The 23,683-nt window shown below is 39.5% G+C and overlaps 1 protein-coding gene across 1 annotated transcript in view; it reads left to right on the forward strand.

Moving 5' to 3' along the window:
• Positions 1 to 2,324: 2,324 nt before the first annotated feature.
• The window catches only part of NETO1 (neuropilin and tolloid like 1), a 108,873-nt gene continuing 87,514 nt past the window's right edge, over positions 2,325 to 23,683 (forward strand). The window contains exons 1-3 of the mRNA XM_081953093.1: positions 2,325 to 2,732; positions 14,605 to 14,658; positions 19,218 to 19,355. Coding sequence (XP_081809219.1) covers positions 2,705 to 2,732; positions 14,605 to 14,658; positions 19,218 to 19,355 — 220 coding nt within the window. The 5' untranslated portion in view covers positions 2,325 to 2,704. The remainder of the gene's footprint in view (positions 2,733 to 14,604; positions 14,659 to 19,217; positions 19,356 to 23,683) is intronic.

A 23,683-nucleotide genomic window follows, 5' to 3' on the forward strand; every position in this document is an offset into this window, starting at 1 on the left:
CCACCGGAGGCGTGAATTATTAGTCCCAGCTCCCAATAAGAACATCGTCGGTTGAGGCTTCTCGCCTTTGTGTTTAGAAATAGACACAAGCCGTGTGTCTCATCAGAAGCGAAAAACAGATTAGGCGGCTCACTTTCCTTAGAAGAAAAGGATTTGGGAGCCCAGCGGGAGCTAAAAACTCCAATCCATTCGAGGCGGTTAGGTTGTCGGCAGGGGCTGCAAGCCTAACTTTGGCAGTGACCGGAAAATTGCAAACAAGCGGATCTGGGACCGGGAATTCCAAGTCAATGCGCTGCCTGTCCTAAGTCGTCAGGTTACCTATGTCTGGTGTTGGACGTTTTTGCAGCGGCTCGAAAAGCCCGGGCAAGAAGGGAGACCTATACACAATGCATCGTTTTGCGTCCCCCTTATCGCTCTTCCAAGAAATCTGTTTCTCCTCCTCTCGGATCGCATCTGTCGGGCTCCTGGTTGGGAGAAGTGGCTTTTGCCGTTTGTGACTTCCTGTTTCTCAAAGATCCCCCCCCCCCTTTAGAAAACGCTCCCGCAAAGGCACTGACTGCATGGGATCCGTCGTGACATTATTTTTGGACCGCGCCGAAAATGATCGTTTGGATGAGGCTTCGCGTATTACTGCCAAGGCGGCTGACTTTTGGCTTACTTGGGAATCTCCGCCGTAACCGGTGGGGCTAAATCAAACGACAGTCGCCGCCTCCTCCTCTTCTTCTTGTCCAGCTCGACTCCGGGTGATATATTTTCTTCGCCACAAATACAGAAGTCGTTTAGGATTTCATCTTAGGACACTTTTGCTTTTCCATTTTTCTAGCCCGCCTCGGGGTTTTCTGACTCTCTGCCATCTAACTACTTAACGCCGCAGAGCTTCCTGGTGAAAAGCAAACAGATCTGCCCACTTGCTTCGTGGGGAAACGCTGCAAAAGGTTTGGTAAATTTCCCACTGGGTTTTTTTTTTTAAAAAACCTATAGATTCGGCTTTTACCGGAGGGGCGATGCGCAAGTGGACTTTATTTTCGTGTTTCAGCTTGTATATATTACTCTTTCCCTTCCGGCATCACCTTCGCAAGCAGCAGGTGGGGAGGATCATCAACGTCACTCTCAGGAGCTACGGTTAGATTTTTCTCTCCCCCCATCCCCTCCTTCCCGGCCCTGCCTTATTCAGCGGCTATTTCTCCTCGCTCACCCCGCCCCTCCTCTGCCTCTCCCCCCTCCCCACGCGGCTCTTCTTTTTGCGTGGATGCCGCTGACGGCGCGCGAGAGAAGAAGCGGCGGCTGCAGGCTGGGAAATCCCTGTGCGTGATAAAGCAGCCGCTATTGCGGACTTCGTCCTTTTGGCGCGGCTGCAGGGGGCGGGGGACTCAGCGCAGAAACCACCGAGTGGGGGGGAAAAAAGAGGAGAGTTGAATCCGTTTCAGGGAATCTGCCTCTTTCCCGTTGCTGTGCTCAGGATCGCCATCCCGGCTCCGCCTCCCCTTCTCGGCGATCTCTCTTCGCAGCCCAGTCTCGGATGGTGCCTTGAGGGTGGAAGGAAAAAAGGGATCTATTCGAGGAGAATATGAAGAACCTGGAGGAGGTCTATTCCCCTGCTACCTCCGGACGGAGGGAAAGCGATTATTCGCGGCCGCCGGCCTGACACTAAACTTTTATTGCAGTGTCTCCAGCCCGCCCCACTCTCGCTCTTGGACCCAGAAAGACTGCAGCGCGCAGAGCGAAGGTCCTTCGCAGGTTGGCCACGCAGGAGGACCGAGGGTGGAAAAGACGCCATCTCTTGCCTGGGGCAGACACTGAAGGGCGCTTGGCAGGCGGCGGCTGCTCCCCATCGCTGCTTGAGAGATTCTCCCGGGTTAATTCGCTTCTGGGCTGAATTGTAATTTGTTTTCCCCCCCTCCTTCTCGCTCTCTCTCTCCTTTACTGGTCCTACTACCTCGGCCGGAGGAGACGCACTTTTATTTTGGTTTGATGTGCTGCCGCGAGGCGGGCGACATGAGCTTAGCTGACTTTAAAGGGCTTCTCCTTTAATAAGGATTGCGCGGCGGGACCCCATAGATGATTAAATCCCCCATTGGGTGAGCCCATTTTTGCCCTCTGCCTCCTTCCCTTGTTCTCTTCCTCCCACCCCGGAGAAGCCCCTTTCTTCCCACTTTGGGGGCCTCCCCCCACCTTGTCCCACCCGGGAACTGATGACAGGCCCACCCGGCTTCTTCGTTTCTGGACGCCTTAATAACTCTAAAAGGCCGGACGACCTCGGCCTCCAAATTCTCTCCCAAAGACTGGTTGCTGTGTGGGAAACTGGCGATTAAAGCGGGAGGAGAAAAGCCCGCCTCCCTCCCGCGCCGGAGCCTGAAAGCTCCCTGTTGGCGGCCGTTTGTCGTCGCCCGGAGTCCAGCTTTTGCGTCTCCTTCCTCCCTCGCCTTTCTTGGCTGGTTATGCAGACTCCCGGCTGCTGCTGCTGTGGCGGCGACCGCTGCTAGCCCCCGAAGCTGGCTGCTCTGGAGCCGAGCGGTGGAAATGGTCGCTCCTTGCCAAACGGCGGGGCGAGAGCGCGAGCGAGTGCAGAGGGGGACGTCGAGCTTCTGGGTTGAGCGTGTGCCGCGCGCGTGGGCTCCCGGGCTGCTTGGCTCTCCGCCGTGGAAGCCCTCCCGTCTCTAGATGGAATTAGTGGAGAGCGCAGCCCCTTGTGTAAGGAACAGACATGATCCATGGACGCAGCTTGTTTCACAGTGAGTACCGCTTCCCCGCCGCCCGCCTTGGACTCCGACTTGGAACGCGCTCTGCCGGCACTCGGCGTCGGCCAACCCTCTCCCCTTCTTTCCCTCCTCCTCCCCCTCCCTCCGGCAAAAGGTTGTTGCAAACTAGGAGAAAGGAGATCAGTTGCGGAAAAGATGAATGGCGTAGGTGTAAATCTCCCCACTGCCGCCGCCTCAGACGCTTCCCCCGCTTCCCGTTGCCCCCCCCATCGGAATCGCCAATCCAGGGGCCGGACACCCTGAAACCTTGAACTACAGCCGTGAGGAAAACTCCTGGCTCTTGGATCCGGGTTGCGATCTAGAAGAATCCAGTGTTAGGCAAACCTGCCCCACAAACCCATATGCGGAAGGAGGAGGGCGGATGGGGGCTGAGAGACCTTGCCCGCTATAAAACTTCTCTTTTGGGGAAAAAAAAAACCCTTTATAACAGTTAAGCTAACCGAGATTTTTAAACCGCGCAAGAAGTCGTTGCATTCTGGAATTTGGCCAATTCTGGCCATGTCGGCGGTGGGGGGAGACTATAGCTTACTACTTGCTCTCGTTGGGAATCCGGTTCTCTGAAATTCACTGGAACTTACTTCTGTGTAACCAGGTTCAAAATCAGAATGGCCCTGTCCCTTCCCCTCATCTTCAGTTCCAGGTTAGATTGAGTCCCAGGTAGGCGTGAGGATGAGATTTTCACCGAATGAATGGCAAATATCCCTGGAGCCAGCTGTCTAAATTAATCCAAACTCATTAACTACTGACATCATTCAGGATTAAAACAAAGGCAGCCCGATTTGAGTAGTTCTCTTCCTCCTCCTCCAGGAAACCCTGTTATTACATTAAAATCACTGGCTAGTGGTTACTCTTAATTCTAAAATTACAGTTTTCCTTAGGTTTCTTTCAGTATTTAAAATTCTCAAGTCGTGTGGTATAATCCTTTACTAATCTACCTGTTTTCACAAATACTAGTGGAACTGGGAAATTTTTTTTCATTTAATGGTACTTATATGTCCAATTCCATAACAATTTACTAAACAAATTCAGAAATAACTTTATTTATAACCCAGGTTAAATAATGAATTTAAATATGTTCAAACATAATAGACATCTCAGCAAACGTAGTACAAAGCTGCCTCTAATACATTTTTTTTGAAGGGTCAGTGATGGGTCCCTAGATAAATTTGTTTTTCAGTTTATTGTTTCTGTTCTCACTGGATACAGTACAGACAAGCATTAGTATCTTGAAGGAGGATGTGAATCAAAAACCTTAATGGGATGTGAAAATAGAGACAGTACTATTCTTAATTTTGGCTTTAAAAGAAAACTGCTTTCTTTCAAAGCATAATGAATGGAATTTTTTTGAGTCAGGATGGTAGTAGGTAAGATGTTCATTTTCTCCTTTTCTGTATTTGATAGAGGTCATAGAAAATAATTAGATGAAAGGAAAGGGATTTAGCATTAATTCATTTCTAGTCAAGTGAATAATTTAATTGAAAAAGTTATTTGTAGTTAAAACCATCTGGTTAATATTCAAGTGCTCAGTAGCTAATAAGATTCATAATTTCTCCAATAATGTGCAAATAGATTCATATGTTAAACAATATTAATCTCATTTGATTACTATTAAATAATTCTGCCATTAAATTTAATTGGGTGTGTCCATATCTTTTAATTTACATCATATCAATAGTCATCTAAAGTGTATTGGTTATTACTATGCCCATTTTTTCAGAAATAGATGAAGCTGAGGGATTTCTTCCTGGCTTTGAATTATTGTAGCTATTTCAGTAATTCTAATTCAGGAATTTGGGGTTAAATTCTGTTAACGCTTTGGAATAAACATGGTAGAACATTCTGCAAAGTAAACCTGAAAAGAATATTATGGTATGATTACTAATATGTAGTACGTGATTCAATAGCAAACTACTCACCAGCTTCTCTTATGAACATCTAAATAAATCTTATGTCATCTATATACACTGAATTATCTTTCACTATACAAATGTATACCTTCATCTAAATATCCATTAAAGAAGGCAAACATATTTTCTGGATGTTTTGGACTACAAATCCATGATGCTTATTGCTGATCAAGTTTCAAAACATTAAGAATGTAACAGGTGACTTAATGGCTTACAGCGTCAATTTGATTCATATCAGTGAATGGAGTTAGGCATAAACAACTGATCACAGGTTTCCTACTTTAGTATAGAATTTTGTTTGTGTCTTTACTTTCTCACCTCAACTTCCTTCCTTTTCTTGCCACAAATCATTCACTAAAGACAAGCATAAGGAAGTAGGAAAGCTAAATGGTTTTTGATTGGTAATACAAAAAGTTCTGTTTGAAGTTTCCCAGTTCATAGTATGTGTCAAAATCTGTCTTTGAAAGAACAACATATAAATCATGGTTTTCTCTTTCTGGTTTTGGAATTGTGGAAATATCATATGCTCAGTCTGCCTATTTAAAAATAAAATTTAAATACTTAGTATATACCATGATGGCAGCTATTGTTTAGGAAGAAGAAAATAAAATGACAACAGTAGATTTCAAGTATATTCTCACCCCTATGGCCTCTGTCTAAATACACAATTTTTCTCCTTCCTCTGTTTCTTAAATGTACTGATATAATTTCAAAACCCTGAAATTTCTTTAAAGTGTTTTGGAAATCCAAGATGAATAATGCATTTAGCTAATAGCAGCATTTTCTCTTAACAGTATTTCTTACTAAATACATTTTTGACAGGACAGAAACCTTTTTGTTCAATCAATTTATTATACAGTGGTGTTTGTCTCAGAATATATTGCTGACTTCCAAAACAAAACTTTTCTTTCAAAGAAAAGTGGGTTATGTTGGTATTATGAAATATAAAATAAACAATATTTAACTCAGAATATCATGTTCTTATCTGCACAGTTTATTATCTTTTTACAACCCTTACAATCCCAAGGTAGGATTATGAAACAGAATTAAAAGCACAAGAACTGGGCATGACAAAACATTGTGATTCCAACATTTTAAGAGGAGGATAATAAATAAAACAACGAGATAGCAGGTAATATCAAAAATTACTGAGGATCATATGTGAACTGATCAAGCATAACTAAGTCTGTTTTAAAATAGAAAACCACTTCAGTTGTTATGGTACTATTAGAAGGCAAGGGAATTTGAAGTTTTAGAGTATAAGATAGCAAGACAGAAGCTGTTAGAATCCTAGACGTATCCACAGTGGTTTGAGGAAAAATGTGAAGAGTAGATGGTTGAGGGACAATAACCTGTCAGGCTTCAGGACTTCTTCAGAACCAAAATAACATAACTTTGAAACAGAGTTTGGAAGGGACATTGGAGGTGTTCTAGTCCAACCCCTTGTCCAAGGAAGAGATTATACCAAATGACTGTCCATCTCTTCTTAAACACTTCTAGTGATGGAACACCCACAACTTCTGACAGCAAGCCATTCCACTGATTAATTGTTCTCCCTGACAGGAAATTTCTCCCTAGTTCTAGGTTGGTTGTCTCCTTGTTTTATCTGTCATGTCTTAAGGTGCTTTGGAGAATAGGTTGACCCCCTCTTCTCAGTAATTTATCTTTTAATATTTACAAATGGAGGAATTTGTAAGTTTTATAGTACTATCAAGCTTCAATTCAGCCTTATTCATAACAACTACTAGTGGAAAGTAAATCAATGTACCAAGTTTCCAATGAAAAATATTTGTAAATGGTAATGAAATTAGTGAAGTGCCTAGTATGGCCATACAAAATCAGCTAAGTAAGATCTGGTTGACTCAACCTTTTATCCTTCCGAGGTTGGTAAAATGACCCAGATTGTTGGGGGCAATATGCTGACTCTGGAAACCACTTAGAGAGGGCTGTAAAGCACTATGAAGTGGTATATAAGTCTAAGTGCTACTGCTATTTGAATATTGCTTATCCTCCTTTTTCTTAGCAGTTGCTGTCGTTTTTAAATAATGCTTGCTGATCTGTTGCAAGGCATCCTGAGAGGAAGATCTAGGAAAAAGTGGTAATGGGATTCTAAGATTGTAACTAAAGAAAATTCATAAATGATACATTTAAGTTCCCAGTAGTTATGGGGCAGCTAATTCTATGAAGCCACTAGTGGATACATAGGGGAAGACATTCTGCAGGTTATTTTTCTCTAGGATTTCCTTAAATTAATGCTTCTAAGTAGCTTAAATGCATCAAAAATAAAAAAAAATACTATGATCATAAGATGTACAGAATATCAGAGATAAGTTTTGAACTTTAGCAGCATATACCCTATTTTGTATTAGGTGCACATATTTCTTGATTGGCATACCTGTATAAATGGGGAAAGGGGGAAATTATGCTCAATGAAGGCACAACAGAGTTGGTGTAACAATGTCAGTGGACTCTAGATGTTAGAACTGAATAGGTGCATTATTATTATTCACCTAATTTTCTAAATACCCAGCTTGATTCTGCTGTAAATATATGAAATAAAGTTTCTTGGTTATTAAATTCATTTTATTGGATGACATTTAAGAAATGCAAAATACCAAAATGTAAGCCATAGAAAGAGTTAAACCATTCATGGGATTATTACAAATTTTGATTGTAGGAAACTATATAATGAATGATTTGTATGAATGACCAGTTTTTAAAGCTCTCAAATTGAAGCTGGCATTGGTTCACAATAATTGAAGCTCTGTTTTAAAATGCAAATGCATGCAATAGTGCTTTCTTTTCACATAAAATACATATTAGTAAATGGGCAACTTTACAGCTCTTGCATTTCCAATTGTAATAGCTTTGTAGCTTAGTAACTCCCATTCACTGCAACAATACATCTTTGAAGATCATAGACAATCCTTCTATATATAAAGAATGCAAGTGTCATTTGTACATTGCATATCCTAATGCAAATGATATTCAGTAAGCAGCTATTTGGTGAAAATGACTCTTTGACTATAATATCAAAAGACATACCAGTCTACAGAAATGGTGCTTATGCAACCATTACTTTGTTCCTCTTGTCAAGTATTGTCTTTGCTAAGGTTTGCTAGCTTCCTACCTCAAATTGGTTTCTTCTAAGTGTATGTTCATTACTGTATAGGACTACCAGATCTGAGCTTCAAAGCTCTGGATACTACTAGATGAGAGAAAGGAAATAGAAAAAACAAGAAATATTAACTTCCATTTATAGTTAACCAGTTTTTTGCAGTCTGGATTATTAAATCTAGTTCAGAAGGCTGGGTGCAAAACAATTTACCATTATGCATATGGTAAATTATGGTATACCATAATCTAACTGCAGAGCAAAAGAAAATGAAGATACAATGGCCAGTGTAAAATAATTAGGAGGGCCAGATATGTGAAATTGTTGAACATGGCCATCAGTTTGTAATCTTTTCCAGATTTGAGTGAGATTATCCAAAATGTATTGGGCTACATGGCAATAACAGTTGATGGTGTCATGATGGCAATAATGCAAGATGTTGGAATGAAAACTTGTAAGAATGAAGTTTGTCTCTTTATATAATTATGTTTGTGTGTTGTCATTTTGACACTGTCTTGGTTTGCTGCAGGTGACTATGCTCTCAATAGTCTGGTTAACTTTGTCAGTAGTATGAGAATTGTATATCAGGAACATCTGAGAGAGGACAGATTGCCTGGCTAAATCCATCAATATTATTCAATATTCCTATTAAGGCAGGACATAAAGCGAGATTTGGACATAACATGAAACAGGGTCAGACTATAAGACCTATTGGAGCCCCATCTACCCCTTCTATTTTGTTATACATTTACTGAGCCTTGAACCAGAAACTTGAACTCTGGAAATGCAAATGTCAGACCACAACATCTGTTCTAAGAAGGCCAAGTCAGTTAGAGGTCTCGCCTACGAGTCAGCCATATAGCTTAACCACATATGTCAGAATGAAATTAGTGTTTCCCGTATGCTTTTCTGCTTAGAATTAAGGAATTTAGCCAATCAGAATGCTTCAAAACATTTCCATGTTTTTGATGCTTTGAATACAATATAAAAATGTGCGTTTGGATTAGAACGCGGTCCAGATGTTAGAAATAGTTATCTCTGTCTGGACCTTTTGGCCAAAATAAAGCTTATCTTGACTTCGCAGTCCAAATCTCCTGATTTTCTGCAACATTTGTGGCGAGCCACCCAGGAGATTGAGGAGCGATATTTCACTGAGGACGGCACAGACCGACCAGTGCCTGATTGGGGCCGTCTAACCCTACCTTCAGGAGCCTCAGAGAGTATTTCTCTGGAAGGAGACACACGGTTCCCCTTTGGCACTTGGTGGTCACCGATCAATCCAAGAACTACCACGAGATCAAGACAAGCTCATAAATAACGCCGGCTGAGAAAAGAAGACGTCTGCAGGCAAAAATTGTGGGGATTGTAGATCCACTTGGTTGAGAGTGGAAGAAGGGGCCCGATCACCCTCCTGAGCCCGGAATAGCATCCCTTCCTAATGGAACCGGCGTATCCTAATGAGGCTCTAGATTTGTGTGGGTGGTTAAGTCACCTCAGTTCCTGAAGGCGACGGTGATACTCCGGCACCCCAGGTCGGTGACAGTGTCTTAGAAATAGAACATTGGTGGTGAAGAAGCATTTCTCGAATGCCTCTTCAATACATGTTACTCTATACATCTTGATCTTTAAAAATAGGCCAGCACTTGCTGGGAGATTTAAAAAAAATAGAAAAGAAGACACTGAACACCCCAGAACAAAGAAAAAAAAGTGTTGTAATGTGTGTAGTCCTGGGTGGACAGGATACAACACTCTTAGAAAGAAAAAAAAAACTGAGATATAGTCAGTTACCAGGATGAGTAACAAGCCTCAAGGAAGAAAGAAAAGAAAAAAGAAAAAGAGAGTCTCAATGAAACATTTAGTTCTTGCGTGTTTGTCTTTGTTGATATGTGTAAGTGTTATTTTTTGTTTTTGTTAAGAGAAAGTCTCTGACACCAATACCCTCCACCTATGTATCTTTGATATGAAATGGTTGACACTGAAGAAGTAGGAGACCCAGGAAGAAAACCAAAAAGGTTACCAAAGGGACAGATCAAGTGGACCACAAACCCGGTCCAAGGGAGCAGTTGAGACAAAAACTCAAATTGCCCCTAAGGCAATTTTATTGCCAGGAGTTGAGGGGGAGCTACGTAAGGTATGGATATATGCTCCATTCTCAATAGCTAATTTATATAATTGGAAAAATCAAATTCCTAATTATAGAGAAAATCTAGATGAGATACATGTCCTTTTTCATCCATTTTTCTGAACTCACCAGTCTACTTGGGCAAAGTCTGATGGAAATTTTATTAACCCCAGAGAAAAGAAGGCTGGTGAAGGGAACCATGCAAAAGATCAGACTGGACATGGTTACTAAAGGAACCAGATTGGGAACCTAGTCCATTCAGCTGCAAAACTATTGGACCTTAGTTTTGTTAGGACTCAAACAAAAGTTAAGAACTTAGGGAAGGTCTATTAAATTCAACAGAAACAGGATGAAAAGCCAGAGGAAATCCTAGAATGCATTTATCAAACCTTTAGGCAATATACCAAATTAGATCCTGAGGCTGAAGAAAACAAGAGAATGGTCAATATGATCTTCATTGGTCAGTTTGCAGATGATATTAGAGCCAAATTACAGAAGACCAAGAGGTCCCCAGGAAAGGCATCTCTGAACTTGTGGAATTAGCATACAAAGCATATATACAAAGCATATATTAATTGGGCTGAAATTTCAGAGAAGAAGGAACTTTAAAAGACCAGAGGAAACACATTTTTCCTCACCAAGGCCTTTTGACAGAAAATATGTATTTAGAGTTTTACATGCTCATGGGGCTATTTGGAAAGAAAGTGCCCGTCTCTGTTGTGCACAAAACAACCTAAAGACAGGATGGAATGGATGCCAAATTTTGCACAACTAGCCAAAATATCCTATGAATTTGCAAAGGGGGGTGAAAAAGAATCCTTTGTTGGGAAGCGGGAACAGAAACAAGTGTTTGAAACACAGACAAATGCCCTAAATCTAGCCACCCTCTTGCCTAACTAGGGGCCTCATGGGTGAGTCAAATGGTGGGAGAATTAAACAGACACAAGAAATCCAACAATATTGTGTGTCCCTTAGCCCACCATTTCTGAGCACCTCTAGTCATAATATTCAGGTGGGAGAAAGTATAGGTAAAACACTAGAAAGGAGAAGAACTTGAAACCCAAGTGGAAGGGCCTGTATACTGTGGTTAGGTGTTCTCCACTTGCAGTAAGAGTGTTGGAATCCAAGTTTTGGATTCACTGGACTTGAGTTAAGCCAGCTGCTGATGAGTATTGGGAGACAGACCAGGATGAAGCCCGTCTTTTAATGATACGCTTGAGAAAGCGCCCCCTATAACTATCCTACTGGCAATGGGCAGATACATATGGGGCAGGAGAGGCCTTACTGGCATCACCCCTGGAAGCTGACGTCTTTATGTATGGCCGAAGATTTGGAGGAGGAAGGCAACGTTCCATTTATTAAGATATAAGATGTATTAGGAAGTCTGGGCATCTGTCAGAGGATGGATAGTCGAGCATACATAGCCATAATTGCACTTTGCATTGCTTTAGTGAGTGTGCTTGACCTTATTGTGAATTGCCTTGTTGGATATTCATTCTACTGGAATCACTCCCTCCCCAGAAAGGCAGGTGCCAAGTAAAAAATCATTGATTGTAACAGAGAGCAGTATGAAACCCCTGGAAACACTTATGTTTGAGGAAATCTGGGAGTGTGCTCTCTGTAGTGCTATATTGGTCCTGGGATTGTGGACATTATATGTTGCAAACAAGAGGAGGTTTTGTGGAACACCTAAGACGGAAATTGCCCTTTCCCAAGTCACATATAACCCTAACCTTCTTCCTGATGTGATTTTGTAGATTAAGAGAATTGTGATTGGGTAGGTTTTGTGTAAAGGACAGTTATGAGTTTTGTTTTGTGGCTTTGGCTGTTATTGGCAAAGGGTCTGTTGAGTGATAACATCCTGAACAGTAGTTCCCAGTGTTGTGAGAATGCCCGAGTGACCCCCTTGCCCTTGAGGGGATGTTGAGATCCCCAAGGAACAGAGCAGGATCAAGGCACAGGGTATAGACGCTTTGGGACAGGTCCGCTCCCACCAAAGACGCATTATTGATCAGTAGGGTTGATACCCTGGACCTAAGCCAACCCCAAGTCCTGTAGACAAGCGCCTGACAATACCATTAAAAAGTGGGATAGAACAGAGAGAACGGGCCCCTGCAACAATTGAGAAAAGGGAACTACTGTACATGTTAAAAATATTGGAATTGGGTCAAAGCCTAATTAATTAGTCTGACCCTGCCTAGGTAAAAAAAAAATGCTGGTTGTGCTTGTCTGATGGCCCTTCATCTTACAATGCAGTTCCAGTTGAGCCAGATCTTTGGGGAAAAACCAGAGCTACAATGGTCCTTGACAAAGGTGGTAGATGGAGAACCAAAGCAGCAGAAGCCAAGTTGCAAGGTGACTTTTATAATGCACCTAAAAGGCCTGGGGATGGGTCACCTACCCATTGTTGGCCCCATAGGCATGGGTGGGGAAATCATAGGGTCACTCTCCTTGTGCGTCAAACGTTATCAGGAACCTGGCATTCCTGTGGGGTCACTGTCAGAAGAACAATGTCCATCCGAAATGTACCTTGCCCCTAGAAAGACACTTGTGGACGTAAAATTAACCCGCAGTATGTCTCCATCTGCCCACAACCTCTTCCAAGAGAAGTTTACCTTCTTGCTTCCGCCACCCCCTCGTTTTTAACCGTTGGGAAGAAAATTTGACTACTGGAAGATGCCCAAGGCCATTTCAGCCTTCCCAATTTGGCTCTCGATTCAATCCACCACAGGATTTTGTATTCATTTTCCCCCTAGACACACCAGTTCCCACTATCTTTTTGAAGGTCTAGTCCTCAGGGATAAGCAAGAGGACCCTAACCATTAAGCTCCATTATAACCATTTACTGGCATGTTCCTGGCAGGAACTTTGCAAGCTTGGACTAATGAAAAGAACCTCCGAGCCCAAGCCTTTTCCATGAATATAGGTGTGTGTGTAGGAGAAAATGGAGTTATCTTCTTATGTGGGAAAAATGTATATTTATGCTTACCTAGCGATTGGACTGGAATATGCACCCTAGTACATCTTTTTCCCAAAATGGGTGTGGTCAGTGGCGAACATACTATTCCTATCCCTCTGATGGGTCATGTTCAGAAAAGGGTGCCACTTTTAATCCCACTATTAGTAGTCCTGGGGATAGGAACAGCAGTTGGTACATGCGTGGGTGGAATGGCACACTCCATGATACAGTTTAAGCAATTATCTGAGGAATTCTAAGAAAGCTTGAATCAAATTGCTGGATCTTTAGTGGAGGTCCAAGACCAAATTGATTCTTTGGCAGCAGTGGTCTTACAGAACCGGCGTGCCATAGACCTCTTGACAGCTGAGAAAGGTGGGCTATGTGTGTTCCTGGGTAAAAATTGTTGCTTCTATATGAATAAATCAGGGGTAGTTAGGTTGCCCAAGATTTGCAGGACCGGGCCTCCAAGATTGGACAGCGGTTACAAAGAACGGACATGTGGTTTTCTTGGATACATGGAACTTACACCCTAGGGACTGGAGAATGTGCCTTCAAAGAGTAAGATCTGAGAATCATTCTATATGTTTTACTTGTCTTTTTCTTCTCACTGCTATATATCATCATCCTGAACGTGATTGTATTATATGTTTGCATTGCTAATATGTAGTCCTGAGATATTAACCTTGCCATATGCAATGTCAAATGTTATAATAAGGCACTATAAGAGGCAAGACTCAATTGTAGCTAAAAATAGTCTTGAAGGGGGAACTAAGGCAGGACATAAAGCGAGATTTGGACATAACATGAAACAGGGTCAGACTATAAGACCTTCTGGGGGCCCCATCTGTCCCTTCTATTTTGTTATACATTTACTGAGTCTTCAACCATAAACTTGAACTCTGGAAATACAAATGTCAGACCATAACATCTGTTCTAAGAATGCCAAGTCAGAGTCTCGCCTACAAGTCAGGCATATAGCTTAACCACCTATGTCAGAATGAAGCTAGTGTTTCCTGTATGCTTTTCTGCTTAGAATTAAGGAATTTAGCCAATAAGAATGCTTTAAAATATTTCCGTGTTTTTGATGCTTTGAATACAATATAAAAATGTGTGTTTGGATTAGAACGCGGTCCAGATGTTAGAAATTGTTATCTTTGCCTGGACCTTTTGGCCAAAATAAAGCTTATCTTGATCTCGCAGTCCAAATCTCCTGATTTTCTTCAACACTATGGCTAGTTAAATGTCACCTATCACTAAGTATAACCATAGCTATAACCAGTATAACTATTTGATTTGCACATAACTGACATAGTTAATAGCAAAAGCTCATAAAATATCATCCAGGTTTTTTTCTTTCAAATCTGTAGTGTAGATTTGCAGAAGTAAATTCCACTGATTTTCCTGAGACTTATCCCATGAAAATAAAATGGGATTGCAACTCTGGCTATATACAGTATTTAAGTGGTGTCATCTCAATGTATCTCTTACTAACTTCTGAGGACTCATGAATCAAAACGATTCATGCTTAAAAGATAAATCCATTTATTCTTGTTGCTGTGTAGCTTTTACTATGAATATGTAGTCACTCTGTTCACGATTACTATGTTGTTATAAAAAATAAGTGCAACCAAAGAACATATACTGTTTGTTCTTCCTTTAGCATTTCCTACTTTGGATTAAGGTTAAGGATAGGGCTATCCTAACTAATTTCTCACTACAACTAATGTGTTTTTATTTTCCAGTTGTAGCAAGTTTTACCATCCTACACTGGGCTGGGGCAACAAAAAAAGGAGCAGGTATGTTTTTAGAAGAAAATATTCCTATGAGCTGGTTTTGTCTAAAAATGTTTAAAACTTAAAATGATTTACGTTTTCCCTCAAACAATTTAGTAATGAGGGGGAGATTGTAGTGTTTAGTGTTCTGAACAGGTTTAAAATAGTCAAGGCAGGCTATGACATTCAATATTGAAAACACATGTCTTGTTTCCAAATGTAGATCAGCACTGAAACATGTTAACCAAAAACTAATGAATATTTTTTTTAATTCCATGCAACTGTAGGTCTAGCATGTTTTTGTTTAAATCAGAAGGCCAAAACATAAAATAATATGGTAAAAATTGGATCCTAAAATAAGAGTAACATTTCAATCACATCCTGGCCAACAGTTATATTACAGTTGGTAAACTTAGAAACGGGTGGTTACATTTATGGAAGCAATGAATTTCAAGCTCAGAAGACATAGAAAGTGATCTAGTACAAATAGAAGAGAATATTTGTAGTTTACGGTTGAACTATGGCGTCTTTGCTACTGTCTGAGCTTGGATATTTGCTTGCAGACATTTCTGTAAAAAGATGGATTGGTGACATTGCAAACATTTATGCTTCTTGGCTTGGAAATATGAATGAACAGGTGCTGCTGCTACTTTCAAATGCAAAACAAGCATTTCATCTCCAACGGTTCCTTTCTGGCTAAGAATACAAATGGAATTCCTAACTCACAGATAATTTTTTTAAAAATGCTGTTAGTAGTTGACTGGAATATTAAGTAACTACCATTTTCTGATCTGATTCACAAATTTCACTGAGCCAAATCTTGTTCTACCAAAGTTTATGGAGGAAACAACTGACTGATTTAGAACATGTGTTTAGCTATAAAGCCTCCTTTGAAAAGTCTGAACTTACAAATCACCATGAAAACTAAACCTACCATATTCTGGATTAATGTGATATGTGAACTCAGCCAACTTTAAATATTAATTACTATACAACCAGTATTGCCTATCAGCTCATCTAAAAGATGGGTTCCTAAAGGTATAGAATTGCTGAAAAATGATTCTGACAGAATCAAAAATTGCAAACATAACACAGATATGAAGCTTTCTTAACAAGTAATAGGAAAAAAAATAATTTACATGTTTGATGCTATTTTAGTGCAGTTGGAATCCTAAATATCCAATGTAATTCTAATCTGATATAATTTATAAGTCTATGAAATACAGCTAGTCAAATTTCTACGAAAGCCCAAGAAAAAAAGAAACTTCTTAATAAGTAAATTGCTAAAGATCAGTGATGGCGAACCCATGGTACGTGGGCCACAGGTGGCACCTGGAGCCATTTGTCAGGGCACGTGAGGCGCTGCCCTGTCAGCTGGCCAGCGCGCATGTGTGCGCTGGCCAGCTGAGTTCACCCTTTTTTAAAGCCATTTTTCGCCTTCCCCAGGCTCCAGAGGCTTTATAGGAGCCTGGGGAGGGTGAAAAGAGCCCCCCGCCCCCCGGAGGCCTTTCGGAGGCTTCATGAGCTTCCCTGACGCCTTCGGAGCGCTCAAAATGACCCTCCGAGCAAACCCGTAAGTCACTTCCTGTTTGCTCAGAGGATCGTTTTGAGCGTTCCGAAGGCTTCAGGGACCGTCCGGAGGCTTCCCTGAAGCCTTCGGAATGCTTAAAACGATCCTCTGAGCAAACAGGAAGTGACTTCCGGGTTTGCTCGGAGGCTGTTTTCGCCCTCCCCAGGCTCCTATAAAGCCCCTGGAGCCTGGGGAGGGCAAAAAAGCATGTAAAAATGGGGGGGGGGGAAGCGCCTGTAGTGTGCGCATGCGCACTGGGGGGTTGCACATTGCATTATGGGTGCGGCACACCCGCACACGACCCCCCCCTGTGCTCCCCCCACTTATGGCACGCGAGCCAAAAAAGGTTCGCCATCGCTGCTATAGATTGTCCTCAGAATGCAACAGCAATTAGAACTAGGACTGCTGCTGCTAATTGATCCATTAGTAAAGTGTGAATCACATGACTTCATCACCTAGTGACAAAAGTCCCAGCATTCGGTTTCCATCATTAAGCAAGGACTTCATGTGAATGAAATTTATGATTTCCTGCAAGCGTCTGTATTGACTTTGCTGTGGGAAGCTGGCAGATAATGTCAGAAACAGAGACATGAGCTAGATGTTGAAGGCTCAGATCACAATTACATGACCTGGGGATTTTGCAGCAATCAGAACTTCAAGGATACATAAGTCCTCCTTGTGTTCAGTGCTGTCACAAGTTTGAATGGTCACTGAATGAGTGGTCATAACTCAAGAACCACGTGTATAAAGTAACCCATTCTCCTTCCTGGCTACAGATACAGATTACAGCAAGAAACTAGGAGGTATAAATTGTTTTCAATACTTGTTTCCTTGGCATATTTTGAGTAGTTTTTTTCACCTATATGTAATTTATCTCATACTATTGCCACACATAACACAGTTAGCTTGTTATTCAGAATGTTGTTAGGTACTTTATAAAATATTTTACTGAATTAAATATATATTATGTCCTCAGCTTTCCCATGATTTCCTGTAATTAACCTGGTAGGCTTTATTATTAACAGTCCATGTTTCCTGTAGGATTTCTAGGAATTGAATTCTTTTATGTGCCATAGAGTTTTCCAACCTACTGACATGAGATTTACTGATCTACCAATATCCCGGATGTTCTCTGTTTCACTCTTTTTGAAGACAGAGATAGTTTTTTCCCCCTTTTTTTGGTTTCTGACATTTTATGTTTTGCAGTTTTTCCTAAATTCAAAATGCAGTCTAAGAATCTATGAGCAGATTCCTTCAACGCCATTTGGAACAAAAGAAACGGACTTTATTCAAAAGTTCTTAGATACTCTAAAAATATTAAATTTTTTCTGTCATTTTGAAATTTTTGGCCTGCCCCTGCAATCTCCTCATTTTGCTTACTTAATAGAAACAGATCCTTTTCTGTGGGAAAAAAAATACATTACCTCCGAACAATTTGTCAATTTCTTACACAATCAGTTTTCTGCTCCTTTTTTAATTGCATGTATGTAAAGACAACTTTTTCTGGCCATCACGTTTAATCTTTGCAATTCTGGGTTTCTTGTATCTGCTTCTTTCATAATTAGTCTTTCCTGTCCCTTCTATATGTGTCCTTTCTCATTTCTTTGATTACGTATGAGCTTTTTGTGCTGCTGCATTGACTTCCTTTATTTCCCCCTTTCCTCTCTAATTGGATTTTTTTATGATTGCCTATTTAATATTTCCTTTTTTAGAAACTTCCATTAATATCAAACTTTTATTCTATTAATTTTTCATGCAAGAACAGTCTATTATCATTGTTCTGAGTTTATTCAACTCACCTTTCCTTGCAGCCCAAGGAATATTTTTCTCACTTGTCTTTGTATTTCTTAAGTCAAATATTCTACCATCATATAGTTGCCTCCCCCAATAAATCCTTTCATATTACTGATTTCATATAACTATTTTTTCCCCTAGTGGTTAAATCACATTACATCAAATCAAAGAAATCCAATTGCTTTCCACTTTTTAAATAAAATCTTGTAACCAAAACTCAACAGGAATTTCCTGGAAATCCAGCAATTGCATCTTACAAGATAACATTGTGATTAAATCTTCTCATTACCATTACAACATTCTCTAATTTGATTTTGGAAAATGTCATCCATGGCTTTTCCTGATTAGATGGTTGATAATCAGATCATTTCAGTCGTGTTGCCATGCTATTTTTTTTGGGGGGGGGGGGAGGGGGATTTTATATAGGTAGAGATTTTTTTAAAAAAATTATGATGTAATTCCTTCTTCAACATACAGTGCAATTGAGTTTCTGGAGTATGATGAAATTTTGATACTTTGTTATAAGTGAGAGTATCAGTACTCAGTAATTATTTTTTCTAGAAATGCCATAATTGTGCATCTGTTATACATGCATACTACTATGTTATTTTCAGGCAGAAAAATAAGGCTATAACTCTATAACATCCTATCCTACTGTGTTTTGTTCTTGCAGATTCTGACATTGTTATTATTGTTTTAAAATTCTGTTTGATATCTTGTATTGCTTTAAGAAAATATTTGTTAAACTGAGGGATCTTTGGTGCTCTCTGAGCTTGTAATGAACATTTCATTACCAAACTAGGTAATATCATCAGTGGTATAGGCATTGTGTTAGCACTGATGATGTTACCTAGTTTCATAATGAAACGTCTGCAAGAAAACAGCCAAGCTCAGAGAGCACTAACTACCCCATATTCCTTTGAAGTGCCCTTTCTGGTAGTCAGTATACTTTTGACTGCCCTATCAGGCTCTACTAATAAACTGTTTAATGTCCCAAAGCATTTCTAAAAGTTTACACTTGGAATTTCTTCCCTCTTGTGTAACTGTGGAAAAAGAAGATATCATCTTTGAGATTGGATTAATAAACATAGACCCTGATCCTATGGTATACGTAGGAAGTTGTAGCAGACTACAGGTGAAAACAAGTGATTGCACATTGTGCATTTAAGCCAAAACATGATCTCATCTTCTCATCTTCTTTTCCCCCCTTCTTTTCCAGAAAAGCAAAGCAGTTCAGAAGGACAAAAGACAGTTCAGTGTGGAGTGTGGACAAAATACGCAGAAGGAGGTATTTTCACTTCCCCGAATTATCCCAACAAATATCCTCCTGACAGAGAATGTGTCTATATTATAGAAGGTAATCAAAAACATTCATCTCTCTCTCTCTCTCTTTTTCCCATTGTTCTACTTTCGGCAATGATTATTAAACTTAACTGTTTCAAAAACAAGAGCTTAATCTATTAGTAAGACAATCTAGTAAGATTGTATAAATGTTCATATTTGGAGAGGGACATCGTATGAAAACTTTGTATTCATAGAAAATGCATACATTTCTGAAAGACCGCAGAAGCTTGTAAGCTGATAATTAAATAGAAAGCATTCTTTTCCATTTTTAGACTCAGTAATTTGACAATAAGATTAATGCTGTTACACATCACACTAATTTTTTGTGGTGGTTCTTGAGTTATAAGAAATGGGATGTTTCATAATATGGTTAGATTTTTGGCAATATTTCAGAATTGTTGGCAGCAAATCCAGGTCAGTCACAAAGTGTATCAACAGGAAGTTGTAGCCAAATCATTCTTTGTAAGAAATATGTTTGTATGATGTTCACATTATATAGTTCCAGGGTTGTTAAAACATTTAAAGTATTTTTAAAAATGTGATACGTAACATTATTTGTCCTTACATGGACTGATTTAAATTCCTTATACTGATTTTATTACAAAATAGAGGCCCCTTATAGATTGGAAGCTATATATAATTAGCAGACCATCATGTTTTTATGGTACTTATTCTTTTACGTTTGTGGACATTATGATGGAGGCTTGTTAATTTAAATGCACATATATAAAATTATCTACTTAAACGATAATTCGCTCATTCCTCTCACATATAAAGGGGGAAATAATATTATTTGAAACAAATATTATTTTGACTCCTCTTGTTCAATTATATTTTAAGAAAAAGTATAAATTTGAAAATTATTACAGGTAATTCCTGAGCCCAAAATTTCAGCCCAAAATTTCTATTGCTAACAACACAGTTGGTAAGTGAGTTTTGCTCCATTTTATGTCCTTTTTTTGCCATGGTTCAGTGAGTTACTGCAATTGTTAAGTGACTCATGCAGTTGTTAAGCAAATCTGGTTTTCACCATTGACTTTGCTTGTCAGAAGCCAGCTGGGAAGGTTATAAATGGTGATCACATGACCCCGGAGCATTGCAACTGTCATAAATACATGCCAGTTACCAAGCACCCAAATTTTGAACATGTGATTGTAGGGATACTGCAACAGTCGATTTACAGAGTCAGCATATTGACTCTGGGTCCTTAATTTACTGACCTCAGAAGGATGGAAGATTGAGTCAACCTTGAGCTGGTCAGGATCGAACTCCTGGCAGTGGGCAGTGTGTTAGCCTGCAATACTGCATTCTAACCACTGTGCCACCACGGCTCTTAACTTGTAACTTCGAATGGTCACTAAATAATGGTTGTAAGTCGAGGACTACACCTGTAGGGTTAGTCAGTTACATTATCCATATAGTAACTTTGAAGATGTACTAATTTTTATTTTTTTTATTAGCAAAGTTTCTAAATTTCTTTAGGTAATAGATATCTTGACTATTTGAAAAAGACACAAACTTGTTCCAAATATTATTTTGACTCTTCTTGTTCAATTATATTTTAAGAAAAAGTATAAATTTGAAAATTATTACAGGTAATTCCTGAGCCCAAAATTTCAGCCCAAAATTTCTATTGCTAACAACACAGTTGTTAAGTGAGTTTTGCTCCATTGTATGTCCTTTTTTTGCCATGGTTCAGTGAGTCACTGCAATTGTTAAGTGACTCATGCAGTTGTTAAGCAAATCTGGTTTTTACTATTGACTTTGCTTGTCAGAAGCCAGCTGGGAAGGTTATAAATGGTGATCACATGACCCCGGAGCAAATCTTATTTGCTATGATTGTAATTCATAAATTATATTTTTCACAAAGCCTTAGGATTCACCTTTTTATAATACTGATTCTGTCCTTTATTTCTGTAGTTGGGCTTGAACAACTTCAGCCAAAGAACTTCAGCCCTTTATAATAATACAATATTAGAGTTGGAAGGGGCCTTGGAGGTCTTCTAGTCCAACCCCCTGCCTAGGCAGGAAACCCTATACCGTTTCAGACAAATAGCTATCCAACATCTTCTTAAAGACTTCCAGTGTTGGGGCATTCACAACTTCTGAAGGCAATTTGTTCTACTGATTAATTGTTCTAACTGTCAGGAAATTTCTCCTCAGTTCTAAGTTGCTTCTCTCCTTGATTACTTTCCATCCATTGCTTCTTGTTCTACCCTCAGGTGCCTTGGAGAATAGTTTGACTCCCTCTTCTTTGTGGCAACCCCTGAGATATTGGAACAATGCTATCATGTCTCCCCTAGTCCTTCTTTCTCTTAAGCTAAACATACCCAGTTCCTGCAACCGTTCTTCATATGTTTTAGTCTCCAGTCCCCTAATCATCTTTGTTGCTCTTCTCTGCACTCTTTCTAGAGTCTCCACATCTTTTCTACATCGTGGTGACCAAAACTGAATGCAGTATTCCAAGTGTGGCCTTACCAAGGCATTATAAAGTGGTATTAACACTTCGCGTGATCTTGATCCTATCCCTCTATTTATGCAGCCTAGGACTGTGTTGGCTTTTTTGGCAGCTGCTGCACACTGCTGGCTCATAAAAAATATATTAGTTCTCTGCTTTGAGGCTATGAGTTCTAGTTCCACCTTAGCTAGAAAACTGGCAGAGTGACTTTGGGCTAGTTACTCACTATCAGTCCAACCTGCCTGAGTTGTTGTGGGGAAAATAGGATGAGGGAGGAATAAATAAGTATGTTTGCCAGCTTGAATTACGTATGAAGTAATAAATGTAGAATTTAAAAAGTAATAAATAAATAATAATTTTAAAAGTCCTAGCTGAAATATTGGTCCTGATTTTCTCAGTCATATCTAGATAAAGACAACAGTATGTTATAACATCATACATTCTAAAAAAAAGTTTTCATTTTTTATATGATGTGAAAATGTGTATACGAAGAAATAACTTGGTCTGGGATGCTTTTTTTATATTTTGTAAATAAAGGAAATAGGGCTCCTGAAAGAGTGAAAAATTTATCCTTACCTCAATTTAACTCCTAATTCAATTTTCCATACTTTAACCTTTCATTGTTATCCACGTTAAAGTTTAGTAACAGTCTGCATAATTTTGCTGTAATACCCACATGTAAATACTAAATAAGAATTTAATATTTGCTTAAAATGCATTAAAAATAAAAGAGCTTGGGTTCTAACTTCAGACTGTTGCAAAAAAGAGAGGGGGATTTAATTCTGTCCGTTGTAACTAATCTAAATTGTGTCAAAATGGATTTTTATTGCTGATTTAGATTTTGAGATTCATTTAGCAATGAAGTATTTTAGATCCCAAATAGCTTCTATTAGGTTGCTCACTGCTGAGTAATGGGAGATATCAAGAATTATTCCAACCCATTTGTGTGATACTGGCTCCCGGTTATGCAGGAAAGATGTTTAGATCAATCTTTCATTTCCAGACATTCTGTTAAAATGAAATAGATTTTTTTTGCTTAGCTTCAGCTGTCAGCTTCATGAAATTTCAGGCTGATAAAAATTAAAGCCTTAATTGTATGGACCTCTTTCATTGCATCTATTTCTCTGCTTCTTGTTAGAACCCCAAGTCTTTTTAAGCAGATGTAAAACCTCAAGGCAGCACTTCTATAAGATAATTAGATGAAAAAGATGACAAGACATGCAGGCATTAAGCAATCTTGTCCATGTTATTAGGACTCTTTGAAGAAAGGTAATTAGAACCTAAATTAAAAAGACTGCTAACAATTCAAGTAGTAAAAGCTCATTGCAGAACAGCTGTACCACACAACCACTGCAGTTCGCAACATTTTCTTGTCTATTTGCTTTTACTATTACAAGAGAGATAAAGAAAGAAGAAACGATCGCATATATTTTTTCTGAGATGACCCTGGCAATAAGGGCCGGTGGAATGAATGAATAAATATGAATAGATAAATGTGTTTGTGCGTGTGTGTATGTACTGGCCCATGTTACAGATGTGTGCAAATATCTGCAGTGATTTTCTTTCAGGGTGGTAAAATTGCTCTTGGAGAACTAGAGATGATGTTTAGGAAAGGTAATTAAGTAAAACCTTAGCAAGATTTCTTAGGATAGTCTCCTGTACCTGAACTGCAAAATCAGCATAATCACTAAACTGCATTGAACTCCCAACTTTGCTGCAATCAACTAACTACTGAAGATTTGCATTAATCATCACATAATTATTTTGAGCCTAGTATTATTTTGCATAAAAAGAAAAAAAATGATTGTCCTCATTAAAATAGATATTCTTTTTGTGATTAAAAAAAAAAACTCCAAATTTGAGTGATAAAAAGAGAAAGCTTT

This window comes from Natrix helvetica (assembly GCF_964273705.1).
Source record: "Natrix helvetica genome assembly, chromosome: 4".
Lineage (NCBI taxonomy): Eukaryota > Metazoa > Chordata > Lepidosauria > Squamata > Natricidae > Natrix > Natrix helvetica.